This window comes from Echinops telfairi, unplaced genomic scaffold (genome assembly GCF_000313985.2).
Source record: "Echinops telfairi isolate 266 unplaced genomic scaffold, ASM31398v2 ScPeMD7_5868;HRSCAF=6743_0, whole genome shotgun sequence".
In the NCBI taxonomy this organism is placed as follows: domain Eukaryota; kingdom Metazoa; phylum Chordata; class Mammalia; order Afrosoricida; family Tenrecidae; genus Echinops; species Echinops telfairi.
Window position 1 is genome coordinate 10,444,018 of NW_022109767.1, and position 14,575 is coordinate 10,458,592.

Sequence of the window (14,575 nt, forward strand, 5' to 3'; positions counted from 1 at the left end):
TCCTAATCAACCTCTGGCACTCAAGTTTAGCCACAGTTCTGCCTTGAATACTAATGAAATGGAAATGGTCTTAAATTAACACTCTCGTATACAATCTTGCTTTAAAAGTCCCAACAAGGAAGCACAGACTTGTGGAAGGTTAGAAGTGACCTTAGAGGGTAGATGGTCCTGGGCGTAATTTTCAGAGAGATGAGTGGATGCCTGGCAGCATTTATTAAAGAGGTCCGAGATTGGTTTTCCTCTGCAACAATAATAAATAACTGTGTGCAGTCAGTACAGACTGTCATACCTACAAGGATAAGGCCTCCAAATGAAGGGACTGTAATTGCCCCATTTTGGTGACAAGAGTTATTTCTATTGGTGGTATTGCAGAGTCAGGTGATTTTTGTACATTCTGAACCAAGAGCTTAACAGTGTTCTGGTGGGTTCTGAAATGGGGCGAGAGAGTAAAAATAGAAAGAGCAACGCCAAAGGCAGAGGCAAGAGCGGTCCTCTTGCCTCAAAACTGAAGGGGACGAAGGCTCAGAGACACTCCTAGACACGAGCCTGCCCTCTTGTAATGGGAGCTTAAAGCGATTTTTCACAGATACTGTCTCAGAGACCCAAAACTGGTGCCACCATGGAGACGGAATTCCCCAGAATCCCTTGCACCTGATGGCATCTATTGGGAACAAAATAGGCTTGGATGGGAATTCCCAGATGCCTCACACCCTCAGAAACACGTAAAAGACTCCTGAACATATGGACTCAGGGAAGAAACAAAAATCCCCATTTCACTAGCCATGGCTCTCCCTCTTAGGAGCTTCTAGTAAATTCTCCAGGGTTGTCTCTGAACAGAGACATATTCTTTCTCCGGGTAAAAGACAAAACTGAATTCCAATGGAGTGCATCTAGAAACACGTGCAGCGCAACAAAGATCCACACACTTGATTCCTGCTCCACATTTATTGGGGCTAGAGAGGTTACAAACAGCTTGTTTCCTCCCAAAGAACCAGAAGGGGAAAAAATCAATACAACCACTATTTCTCAAATACACGCCCAAACTTTCCAAATCATAAGTCAATATGAGATGTCATAGTCCAGAGTTATCGATTGTGAGCACTTTATAAGATGTCACTCCTCTAAGGCATTGCTGAAACTGTCTTTCAACTTACACACTTCTACAGAAGCCCAAATCCAGGAAGGCATCCACTCGTCCACAGACAGAGCAGTCTTTCAGAAGCTTCGTGGAGGAAAGGCTAAAGGAATTACATGTTTAGACTCTGAACAGTCTTTAAGAGAAGAGCCAGGATCCACAGGAAACGGTGATTCGCATACAAATAAACATGTGGATTTTTCAAACAGGAGAGGTAAAATCCTCGCAAGGCAGGCTACAACAAAATTCGCACTGTGACATATTTGGTTTTCAATGGCCTCTTTCAAAATACAGATTTTTAAAGTCCAGAACAAACATTCATGGCATGCAGAAGTAGGATGCCTAAGATGCTAAAAGATGCCCCCAGAGAAGCATTCCTTCTCACCTCCCTACCTACTCAAAGGAAGATCTGGGGATAGGGATGAACAACTAGGCCTTATGCCATTACTGTCCATAGGGTTTCTGGATGGTGGGGTATTCCATCCCGCTTATGATGTGTTGAAGGGTTTTTCATTTCTATTTCAAATCGACTGTCTCACTCTCCAACCTTACAGAGCACAAGTCAGTTGCCATGAGTTACAATCTGCCCCTTGGCAGCTGGTTGGCTTTCTTGTTTTGTGCTTTAGATCACTCCACACACAAAACACACTTTGGCCACAACCTTGAGGCATTATTGTCCAGATGGCGATTTCTTCCTGGTGCACAAAGCAGAGCACTAAGGGAAGGACGAAGCCGACAGAGGAAGGAGGCGGTTAGATTCGTCCCCAGCGTTATCCAAAGTGAAAGGATCGACCGCTGTTACCAACGCTGTCAGCTCTCTCCTTGCAAACAGCCTCGATACCAGCTTGGGTCTTGCCCTTTGACACACCAGAGAGGTTCTGGTGCAACTTACCAACTGGTGGCTCTTGATCCTGACAGTCTCACAGGGACCGATGCATTGGACTATTTTTAAACAGTGGCACTTCTCCCTCCACCCCCAACCCCGCCTCTAGGCACTTTTCAACATTTTTAAAGGTTAAAATTGAGCTATTTAAAACCCATTTGGCAAATAACCCTCCCTCCTCCCCCAGAATGGAGCTGGTTCTGTTATAGCAAATCAATGAGATCCATTCCTTCTGTTTCGCTAAGGAAATTGGTCTGTTCCTCCACCCTGACTCCACGTTCAGAAGTTCTCCGGCTGAGACCAGGACGAGGCGAGGTGACGACATCAGCCCGTTTAAAGGCCCTCTGTGGGACTGAGCTTCCTGTTGGTAGGGGCTGTCCAGTCGGTTCCAATGCTGAACGATCTGAGTGCAATGCAACGAAACACTGCCCTGTCCTGCAGCATCTTCATCATTGTTCCTACGCCCACGCCCACTGCTACAGCCACCGTGTCATTCCGTCTTACACAGGCCCCTCCTCTTATTTGCTGCCCCTCTACTTTACCAAGTATGATGCCCTTCTTCAGGGACTGGTCTCTCCCGATAACATGTCCGAGGTATGTGAGACAAGACCTCGCCATCCTCTGAGGAGCGTTCTGGATGCACTTCATCCAAGATAGACGCCTGTTCTTTTGGCAGAACACGGCACCTTCAGTATTCTTTGCCAGCACCAAAAGTCAAATCCGTCTATCTTCTTTACTCCATGTTCAACTTTCAATGCACAGGAAGCGATAAAAAACACTGTGGTGTGGGTCAGGGGCACCTTTGTCCTCAAAGTAACATCCTTGCTTGTCCAACACTTTACAGAGGTCTTGTGTAGCAGAGTCGCCTGATGTGTCCTTTGGTCTCTGTGAGAACCATGCTTGGAGAGTCTAATAATGGAGAACATTGCCAACACTGGCTTTCTTGTGACACAAGTTCAATTCAGCTGAGTTTCTGTGAGCCCCTGAGCAGTGATCCATGCCCTTTCACCCATATGAGGCAGTAGGCTATGTGAACGAAAGAGTAACTTGGCTATACTCAAGAATATGTGCATTTACAACATTTGTGCTTAACATGAAAGACACTGATGGAAGTGGATTACTTTTCCCCCAATTTCTTTCCTGAAATAGTGCTCAAAAACAAAGACTCTGATTATGGAGGGATTTCTAACAAATGATTACAAGGGTTTCTGGTTGGTTACCATTCGAAGTTTGCCCAAGTGTTCTCCTCCATGTTCTAGACAAGCTGGAAATAAAATGGACATGACCAATAGATGTATGATACACTTAGCAAATATATACATGTGGATTAAAGGTCTTTAAATACGCACCCCACCCCAACCCCCACACTCAGTATACATTCCATTACATAAGCAGAACATCATTCTTTCATAGCAGGTGTGAGATAGCAGCAATTTAACACACTAGTTACCCAGGTACCTCAAGAAGCATCACAGCCCTTGACAGTTCCTGCCGCGGCCCTACTCTCCGCCAGCACGGAGTGGGACAGTGGCACAAAGCACCATCCTACACGGCTGAATCCTACTGCTGGGGAGAGTGCTTGGCTACCCTTTCATGAAACCCGTTTATTAAGAAGTGGACTCATGCTAAAGGCAAAACAAACCAGAGTGAGGCAATGTAGAAATCTGTGCTCTTTAGGACCTAGAAAGCTCTTAACGTTGTATCTGTTACTCACTTTTTCTAGCTGCTTCGTCAGTGCCTTGGATGGACTGAAATTACTCTGATTTCCCTGCCACTGGGCGAAAGTGCAATATGAAATGATGCCCAGCATACCACCACGGTGAATGGTTTGAAAATCTGTAATCACTAGATTATGTTTGTTCATTTGCTTTCACAAAACAATAAAGTTGGTGTGCTGGGACACCTGTTTTAAAAGTTATGCTTATGAGTTGCTAGATAGCCTTGGATAAGTTATTAACTCAGAATCAAAGTTCACATATATAATATGCAACAGATATCTAGGCTGACTTATAATACACCATCTCAGTCACAGGAGGAGAGAATGGCTTTTCCATAAACACAGACTGTGTGCTACTGGCTATACCCATGCGTTCCCAATGGATAGAAACCTGGGTACGCTGCAAATGATATGGCTCCTAGATGTGTATATGGACTTGAATATTTGTTCCTGGTGCATATTTTTGGATCCAATTGGAAATCTGTTGGGCAGAGCTGTTGGAGAGGTCTCCGTTATCTCTTGTGAAGCTTGTGAACCTCTCCTATCCTAAACCACACGTAACATAAGGCAACTGTCTAGCTCCTGGCTGTCAGAGAACAGCTTATCCTCTTAGGAAAGTTATCCTTGTAGGTAGGGATGCTGAATCAGACTTTATTGCTATTCTCCATGTAGCAACCCTTCTCCTGGGAAGGGACAACTTTCTTAGTACAGCCGTGTCTTCTTCGTGGAAGCTGAGATCACACAAGGAGAAATCTACTGTGTTTCTGCCGGGTCTCGGTGGGAATGCTGGGGAAAGCACACCAAACTAGCCCCCACAGGAAGAACCCCTCCTCAACTCCTGAGATAAGCAGCCTGCTTGATGGCTCCTATGAGAACCGTCCCTTCAGCAGTCTTATCCTTCTCCCACATGGAGCTCTCCCCCTGCACCCCGCCTCCAGGTTTCTATGGTGTTCAAATCAACACAGAGAAGACACCCACTTCTCCGTGACCACGTGCATTGCCAACGGTGACAACATATTTATTATTATACTGAGTGTCCATTTATGCTCCTTGGATTTGGCTGGAGGTCCGAGAGTCCAGTGGGATCCTTTGGATGATAAAAATAATGATGTCCTAGCTACCCACCCCCACCCCAAGTATTCCCAAAGTTTCCAGCCAAGCTCCCTGGACACAGCCTGGGTTGGAGAAATGGGTTCTCTTTCCACAGCAACACGCACTCCCTGGGCTTGGCCCTGTCTGATGCTGAAGGCTGGCAAGCAAGTTTCAAGTCTGGACACAAGAGGCACTTCCAAAGGTTGGCAAAGAGCAGGAGGCAAGTTCACTAGGTGGGTCTTCATCGCTGTGCGGTCTCCAGAACCCAGATATCCATGGCACGCGAGCAGGAGCCCAGGGCTTTAGGTTGTGGACGGGTCATGCTTTCTCTTCTTGCCCCGGCATGATTTGCAGACACAGCAGACGATGCACGGCGAGGCCAGGAGTAGCAAGGGGGAGGTCACCAAGGCAATGATGCCCAATCCCACAAGAATGCCCACCACCTGGAAATTCAGAAGGAAAACAGATTTCAACAGCGAAGCCTTCTCATCTCACGTGCACCCTCACACTCATTCTACCACAGTGTGGTGCTGTGCTACGCGGCCGCTGGACTCATGCCGGCCCTCTGGAGCAGAGCAGGGAAACCGCGAGGAGTCAGCGTGGACTCCATGGCCGTGAGTCTGCTTAGGTTTGGGTTTCGTCTTTAAAGCAGCAGACCCCTCAGGGTTTTCTCTCTTAGGGTCTCTGGATGATTTCAAACGGCCAACCTTTGGTTAGCAGCTGAGTGCTTGGCCAGTGTGCCATGTGTGCCACTTCACCAGGCTCTACCTGGGCATGGAAAAGGTGCTGTGCTGCAACCTGTCAGCCCGTTCTCAGAAGGGCCAGAAGAGGAAACCAAGTTCGCTTGCTGATTTCTTCTGGAAGGCCAAGCCCACGTACAATCATCACCTGCTGCGGTGGGTTCTCTCTGGACTCGGGACTTTTGCAGTGAACTCTGGGATGCTAATGACGATTCCTAGGGGATTCAGACCAGCCCTCTCAGAAGGAGGATGACTGCATAGCCTCTAATACATATGAAACACTGCTAAAAATAAACCACGACTCTCGGTGAACCTGCCACATCGGTGCACGGGCAGAGGACTCCAAGCCAGAAAGCGTTCAGAGGCTTCGAGAACACCACCTTTCATCGCCATACTCCTTGAAGGGCTTGTGAAGGCTGTCCATGGTTTCGGCACAGGAGGAGAGAAAGTCTGCCTCCACTCTGCCGGTCACTGCTTAGTGTTTAAGCTACGCTGGCGCCTCTGCACCCCGCTTGTACATCAGGGGACAGCTAATCTCAGGAAGATGCTCCATCATGTCTCTCCTGTCCTGTTCCCTAACTCCCCAGAACCTTAGAGACTGGGATGGAGGGGTAGGCTCTTCCCCTCCCTCCAAGATGAAAACATAAGCCTCTCACATACGATACTGAGTCCTGCTGAATGGACAGGTGTAAAATTACTGCAGATAACACACACAGTATTTAGCGGACACGGGAACAATCAACCATCAGTGGTCAAAACTAATCACAAAGTTGGCGTATTAGAGTTTCACATGTGAGGGCGAGTAAATGCTCTGCATTTAGAAAAAAAAGAAAAACTCAATCCTGGTGTCCGTTTTTTCCCCGACACAGGAGGCCTCTGGAAGTCTGGTTCGCCCCACCTCCCCTGGGGTCCAGGGTACCTGTGTTCGGTTCCACATGACTGATGCTCGGGAGTGGCCCAGTTTGTTCCTGCACGGTCCTTTGTCGTAATGTCTGAGGAAAATGTCATTCTGCCAAAAAAAAAAAAAGAGGTTTCAGGAGACGTGCAGTTGGGGAGTCAGAAGGGGAACCTGAGCCCCTGGGCTGACTGTGGACTTCTTCTGGGAAGCCCGAGCCTGTAGCGTTCCATATGTAACTCGGTCGTTCCACATGTAACTCGGTCGTCCTGGAAATCACCAAGTGAAAGCAGACATGGAAGCAGTAAATGAGATGCTAGGGTGACCCTAAAAAAGAGTGCCCAGAGACCTGGTCTAGCCCTTTCCTTAAGCTTTCTATTGTGAATCCGGTGGCGGTTTACCGAGCAGACGGCAGGTTTTACATGCAACACTATGTACCCATTTTGTTTCAATTCAGCCCTTAAGCAATCCCGTCAGGGCTCCCTCACTTAGTCCACTTGCTACATGAGTCTCCTGTTTCCTTGCCTTTCTGTCCTAACCCTCTGGACTTTACTTTTGGTAAAGGGTACCCTTTGGACCTGGACAGTTGGCTACTCTAACACGAGTGAGTTCAGCTCTAGCCGCAAAGGGTGAACTAAGGGCCATATATAATCTTGGGGGACGGGGGTGGGGGGCAACATGCTCTTTTAGGATTTTGAGTGTTTCCCCACACACACATTTTTCTCTTGCTCTGTCCAGGGCCTTCTAATGTGACTTTTTTTCAAGGCAGTTGGCAGTATTAGCCGGGCACCATGTAGTTCTGCTGGTCACAGACTGTGGAAACCGATGTTTGTGTGGCCCCTTAGATCACTGGACTGATTGTTGCCCTGTGCCTTTCCATTTTCAGCACTCTTCTGCCCTCTGCATGGAGAAAGGTCACTGGTTGCACCTCTGCATGGAGAGAGATCAGATGGCCGCTCAGGAGCTTTGAAGACCTCGGTCAGTACTCGCCTAAACGACTGTAGAACCGTTTCAGTCGGCAATGCTGGCTGTACTTGCAGTGCCCCCGAGACCACAGCCCTGAGCCGCCAGGCCTAGCCACTCTTCCTCAAGGAGTGTGGTTGCTGAAGATGTCTTCATAGCTGACTTGTCTGCAACTACACTCAGCAAAAGTAAATGCACACATGCAAATCTTTGCAGCAAAAGTAAAGGTACGCGTGCAAATGCCCCGATAAGTCTGGAAATATTCATGAGTAGACTCCCACACTCTCCGACTTATGCAACCTGTGTGCCTATCCATGCATCTACTCATAGAATACCACTATTACAGGATTATGTATATAACAGTAGTTGCCTCTGTTGCCTTCAACTCTTGCAAACCTTCCTGTGTCTTCTCCTGCCTCCATCCTTCTTATTGTGCATTGCCTTCTCCTTCATGCAAGTTAGCAGCTGACTACCCAGCTTTCTACCCTCGAGGCAGCGATTTCTTGGTTCTCCCTGGCTCCTGCCCTTGCTAACCTTCAGAGAACGTATATTCAGTGCGAGAAGCCTTTGCTTGACTTGCTAATGAGGGGCCCTTACAATATTTGCCCTTCTGTGACTGGTGACAGATTCATGTCACTTGGTATAATGATCTATGTCTTTTAGAGAGGTAGCTCTAGTGGAGATGCAGTCTGGAATTGGGAGGGTCAAGGGGGGGTAATGTGAGTACATCAGGGGAGGGAAAATAGCAGTGTTTTATCAATAAAGGAAAACACAGTCCTGGGATGGGTAGGAAGGTAACTAATGGGATGACAGAAACAGGGAAATGTCCCCAGAGAAACAGAATGGGTTGGGAAGATGACAACCATGGTTTGGACATGTGGGATTTGAGAGACACTTGAGGCAGCCAAGCAGGGATGTTCAAAAGGCAGCTGACAATATAAGGCTAGAGTTGGGGGTCGCGGGGTGTACATTAGAGTGAGGAAGACTTGGGAACCAGGGGTGGGAAGGACCCATAGAAGTAGAGTAGATTGCTCATGTCGAAAGAGTGTAGGGTGAGCAGCAACATCTAAGGGGGAGAGGAAGAGTCTGAGAAGGCAAGTGAGTAGTGGTCAGACCAGAAGACGGGAAACCAGAATAGAAGGTGTCACAGGTGTGAGGGTGAGTCGAGCGCTCAAGCTGCCATGTGTAGAAGACAGGTCATCTTAGATAAGGGCTCTAGCGTCCATTGGAGCCTACCAAGCAGAAACCACTGAAACCTTGGAAGGAGTACAGAAAAGGTCTGACTGTGGCAATCAATGAGTGTGTGTTGTTTGAGAAATACAGGCATGGGAGTAACACCAACAGCAAGAGGGGGCTGTGCTATTTTGAAGCTTAGCTCCCAAAGGAGAGTCATAGAAGGGTGCAGAGAGGGAAATGTTAAGGCTTCTGGGTGGACCAAATGGCTAGGCGTTGCTCGACTAACCAAAAGGTTGGCAGTTCAAACCCTCTGAGAGATGCCTCAGAGGACGGGCCTGCCAATTTGCTACTGACGGGTCACTGAAATCCCTATGGGGTAGTTTCCCTCTATAATACAAGGGTGGCAAGAGTTTGGAATCAGCTCCACAGCCACAAGGAAACGATGTAGGTTGAGGGAACAGCCTCTCCTTTTTTAAAGGAGGCAAATCTTAATGCGTGAGGAGTATGTTGAACAGAGAGCTACAAGAGAGAGGAAAGGTAAGTAGTTAGAGAGATATGCGAGGGTATCTGAGGATCCCAAAGCAGATGAGAAGGCCCATCCTCGGAAACTGTAAGAACGGGCATCAAGCCAGGAGGCCATGCCTGCAAGCCCCAAATCACTCTGTTTAGTGTCTGTGACAGCCAAGGCTTTGGACAATCACCTCCCGCCTCTGGCCCCAGGCTGGAAAACTTTCCTATAAACATAGATAACCATCACCATCTGATAGAGAACACTGGTCTAGAGAAAAACACAGTCTCCAACATGCCAACTGCCCTGGGCTAACACAGGGAAAACTGGCTTGTGAGGGGGGTGGACACAAAAATGGCCCGAACAGGACGCTTCCACACTGAAGTCTGCATATCCAGCCAGTTCCCATCTGCACTGTGTCCTCTCCAGCCCCGGCACAGGCCACGCTCCAAACACATTCCAGCCGGAGGAGGAGGACATCTGCGCATGTCTCCTGCCTGACCCTGCTGCCTCCTGAAGGGAACCTCAAGGCCAGGCTGCTGTCTGTCCACCCAAGGAGCATGCGGGTGAAACCAGATGTTTGAAAAAATAACCAAAGAGAGTGTGAGCATCTGCACAACAGAGCGGTTACAGCAATGCTCATTCCGGTTCCAGTGATCTGGAATGATCCCAACACACTGCCTTCACGTGGATTCCAATTCCTAGCGACCCTGCAGGACAGAGGAGAACGGTCCTGCATGTTTCCGAGACTGTAACTCTTTACGGGAGTAGACAGCCTCATCTTCCAGAGGAAGGGCTCGTGGTCTTGAACTACTGACCTTGTGGTTAGCAGCCAAACTCATAACCACCAGGGCTCCTTATTTGGAATTAAGGTAGGTCCAGAATAGCACACAACTATAATTCAAGGGGTTATGATGCAGTCCTTTTTTTTTTTTTTAAGAAAGGAACAAACAAACGTTATTTCCACCTGAACTGCTAAGCTGTGGCGTCAGCACAATGTGATCTTCCTGTCACCCCCTGGCATCCATGGTATCGCATGTACGCCTCGTCTCCAACCCTGACGGCAGGCAGCTGACTGTGACTCTCAGGAGTTACCCCATGTTCGGTTAAAAGCCAGGCACGCTGCAGCCATGTAAAGTGTGTGTACCCATGAAGCAGGTATGAGATGAAAGACTCCACAGATGGCTCAGAGAATGGGAGCCAGCCAGGCAATGAAAAGGAGAGTCAATCAACCACACCCAGGGACGCACGCAGCCATGGGCATATTGCATAGGTCCAGTGTGCACCTCCCGAACAAAAAGAGGGGAGCCTCTATAAGCAGTGTAGCCTCACCTGGACTTTAAACAATCAGCGTTGAATGAAGCCCGAGCTGCCTACCAACTGTTCACACTACCTGTGGATGCTGAGGTTGCCACTCCCCTGCACCTGAATTTGAAGAGGTGCACCCATGAATTAGGAAGGAACATGCGATTAAGCCAGACCCCCTATCTAGGAAGGGGACATTGACTGTGGCAATGCTGCTGTCGTGCCAATGAAGGAAAACTAGAACCTCATCTAAGAAACACTACTTACTTGCTTATCATCTCTTTTCAACTCAAAAAGAGGACACTAAATGAACGGTGGTAAGCAGAAAAATGCCTTCTCATCGCTGGAACCTGTGGCTACGGTGTTAGGTCCCATGATGAAAGGAGCTCTGGTGGAGCAGTGGGTAGGCTATTAACCACAAGGTCAGCAGTTCAAAGCACCAGCCGCTCTGTCGGAGAAAGATGAGGCTTTGTAGTCCCATAAAGAATTACAGTCTCATAGGGTCATGAGGAGCTGGTTAAATTCGCCGTGAACTTGGTTTTTCAGTCTCAGGATGAAAGGAGCAGTGGGCTATGTGTTGGGCCCATCAGTCATTCTGCAGGAGAAAGATGAGGTTATCTGCCCCTGTAAAGAGTTATACTTTCCGAAACCTTACGAATAGTTCTACCCTGTCATATGGGGTCACTGTGAGTCAGAATTGAATAGCGGGCAGGGGACTTTGGTCACCCGAGGAAGGAGGCTTAGCAGATGTGGTTGATGAAACGGAGATGGAGACCTTCAACTGGACTGTCCACGTGGGCCCAGCCTAGTTACATGGGCCATTAGAAGTAGAGGGCTCTCCCAGCAGTGGTCAGAGAGCAATGTGAGGATAGAAAATAAGATCAGAGCGAAGACTTTGCTGCCTTAAGAGGGAGGAAGGAACAATAAGCCAAGGAATGTAGGCAACCTTTAGAGCAGTGGTCCCAACCTCCCTAATGCCGCAACCCTTTAATACAGTTCCTTATGCTGTGGTGACCCCCAACCATAAAATTATTTTCGTTGCTACTTCATAACTATAATTTTGCTATTATTATGGATCTTCATGGAAATATCTGATACGCAGGATGTATTTTCATTGTAACAAATTGAACATAACTAAGCACAGTCATAGAACACAAAAACAATATGTAATTATATACGGTGAAATATTTCTTTCTAATGACAAATAAATGAAAGTTTGTTTTGAAGCGTGGTGTAGCATGGGTAACTTCACGCCGGGGACTCGTATGTGGGGGTATCTGCATGTGGGCGGACCCATCTGGAAACGGATCGAGGAGCGGTGTCTCGGTTCCTAAGACCATCGGAGATAGGTGTTTTCCAATGGGAAGACCCCCCACACACACCCCCAGAAGCCTCTCCCCGGGGACTTACATCCAGGCTCTGCAGGCAGTACCAGCAGAAGGTGTGCTTGCAGTTCTTGCACATCATCTGGGCACAGCCTTCGTTGCGTTCGATGTAAACCCGGCACACTGGGCACTGCTTGATAGGGGCATCTGTGCCCGTCCCAAAGAGGGCCCTAGAAACCAGATGCGGGAGAAATCGTTAGGGTGGGGGGTCGGGAGTGGTGGCTAATAGAAAAGCAAGAACCTCAAGGACGTTCACGACACAGTGCTGTGAGAAAAGTGGTCAGGACATAATTCATCAAAGTCCTCTAGAAGGTCGCAGAGCAGCCGTCGGGTGCTGTCATCAGCAACACTCTGAGCTGCTAATCACAAGGTCAGTGGTTTGAAAGAGACATGTGGCTGTTGACTCCCATAACACTTTAAGCTCTCGGAAACCCAAGAGGTCAGTTCTACTCTGTTCAGCAGGCCACAGTGAATGGAAGGCGACTGGATGGCCATGAGTTGGGAGTTGAGGAAGAGAGTCCAGAGTCCATGCTGTGAATGTCCTGGGAAGCTAAAGGGCAGGCCGGTCATCCATTCCTAGTGGTCCCAGCTTAACTTGCTTCCAAGGCAAAAAGGTAGGGTCACAGTAGGGGAGACATAGATCATTAAAGGTTCAGGTCACTCAAAACAAGAATCTCCATTTACCTTTGGTTTTTGAGGGAATTGGGTAACTTGTACTTTATGCAGCTGATTTAACTCATGATTTTGGCAAATTAACAATTCACATACAGAGCTTATACTGTCCAAAGAGGAAGGCCCGGGATAATTCAGCAAATCATCTGTTTATCACACTACTCGGAAGTGGAGAGAAAAACTGCTTTTGAGACATGTCTGATATTACTGAACAAACACATATATATATATTGTTCTACACTGATGTCTAGGCCAGCACAGACTCCCAGCCGGACCAAAGGAGGCAAGCCAGTTCCCTTCAGCGTCCTTTTTTTTTTAAATCGTTTTATTAGGGGCTCATACAACTCTTATCACAATCCATACATACATCAATTGTGTAAAGCACATTTGTACATTCATTGCCCTCATCATTCTCAAAACATTTCTTCTCCACTTAAGCCCCCGGCATTAGGTTTCAGCATCCCTTTTTTGACTCAGGGCAACCCCATGTGGATCGGAGTAGGGCTGCCTCCCTAAACTTTTCAGTGGCTGATTTGGGGGGAAGTCGATAGCCAAGCCTTTCTTCTGAGACACATCTGGGTGGACTTGGACCTCCAAGCTTGCAGTTGGCAACTGAGCCCATGAACTGTAATACCTTGACCATGCACTGAGTAGACTGCTCACAGCTTTCAAGGGGCACAGAAAATAGGAAGGGAAACATATTGGAGAGGGGGATATGGTAGGTTACAAGGAGCCCTGGTGGTGCAGCGGTTTTCCCTTGGGCTGCTAAGTGCAAGGTCGGCAGCGTGGAACTGCCAGTTGCTCTCCCGCGAGAGATGGAAGGACGCTCTAGTGCTGTAGAGAGTTCCAGTCTCGGAAACTCACAGGGGCAGTTCGAGCCTGTCCGATTGGGCCACTATGAGTTGGCCTTGACTCAAGGGCAAGAGCAAAGATGGGTTAGGGTAAGGAGAGGCGAGACAAGAGGTGAGCCCAGCACTGGGCTGTCCTTTAGCTACTGTTGATGAGTCCCACCACCCGGGCACAGAGACATCAAGTTCACACCCAGTTGCTGATACTGCCAATGACCTCGCACAGTGGTAAAACAACACTAATGACCCTAAACTCACAGCAACCCTATAGGGCAGGGGAGAACTGCTCCTGGGCATTTCCGAGACTATAACTCATTTACAGGAGCAGAAAGTCTCACCTTTCTCTTAGGGAGCAGCTGGTGGTTCCTAACGGCTGACTTTGCGGTTAGCAGCCCAATGCATGACCCCTCCACCACCAGGTCTGCTGATACAGTGGTAGGGAAGTTACTCTTTTCATCCCCTCCCACTCTTCATGTTTCGCAGATGGGAAAACAGACTCTAAGGGCTAAGTGATTTGCATAGGGTCATAGCTCAAGCCCCTCTCTTTGGGGCGGTGGTCTTGCCTCTCCTATCCCGACACCTGACTGCAGTGACAGTCACGTGTGGGGACACTGGTTTAAGCCTGACCTTGAGGCCACATGGCTTCAATGTGCTTAAGATCTTCTTCCCTCTTGGCTGGTTTGGTCTGAGGATCAGCAAGGCATCATAGCCGGGAACACCCATATTCCTCCAGGGAAGCTCTACACACGTTCAGCCTGTTGGGGGATTAGACCACCCAGGAGGCAACACGGGTATCTGTATTCGTGCTAAGGCAGAACAGCCAACGCTTCAGACAAAGCCAGGGCCCAGCACCAAGGTCTCTCACTCTGGGCCCTCCTGCTTCCGCAAAACCCTGCCTAGAAAGAGGTACAGGTCTAACTGGGCCTCCCCACAAATCTCAACCTTGATCCCCTCTTTCCAGAGCAGAATGTAGTCTGAGATACATTCTTTTCATTTGTCACCTAAGGATTTCAGGCTGTTCTATATGGGAGGGCTGTTGTTTCTGTTGTGATGGCTCCTCTAATACTCGCATGCTTGGCCATTTTGTCAGACCAGAAAATCATTTCTGCCACGTTCTGTCTGCAAGGGCGAAAACCAAGGCATCCCCATACAGATGGACATGAGGCCAAGGAAGCACATCGCTGCTGAGCAGCTGAGATGTCCTACTAAACACCGGTGTGTCCTGCATGGTGCCTCTCTACCTAAGTAAAATTGGA

The 14,575-nt window shown here is 48.4% G+C and overlaps 1 protein-coding gene across 2 annotated transcripts in view; it reads right to left on the reverse strand.

Annotated features, from left to right (window-relative positions):
- Positions 1-930: 930 nt before the first annotated feature.
- RNF144B (ring finger protein 144B) overlaps positions 931-14,575 on the reverse strand; it is a 209,360-nt gene continuing 195,715 nt past the window's right edge. For both annotated transcript variants that reach the window (XM_045295774.1, XM_004712469.2), the window contains exons 6-8: positions 11,825-11,969; positions 6,487-6,576; positions 931-5,270 (exon numbers count right to left, since the gene is read on the reverse strand). In XM_045295774.1, the coding sequence (XP_045151709.1) occupies positions 5,130-5,270; positions 6,487-6,576; positions 11,825-11,969 (376 nt within the window). In that variant the 3' untranslated portion in view covers positions 931-5,129. The remainder of the gene's footprint in view (positions 5,271-6,486; positions 6,577-11,824; positions 11,970-14,575) is intronic.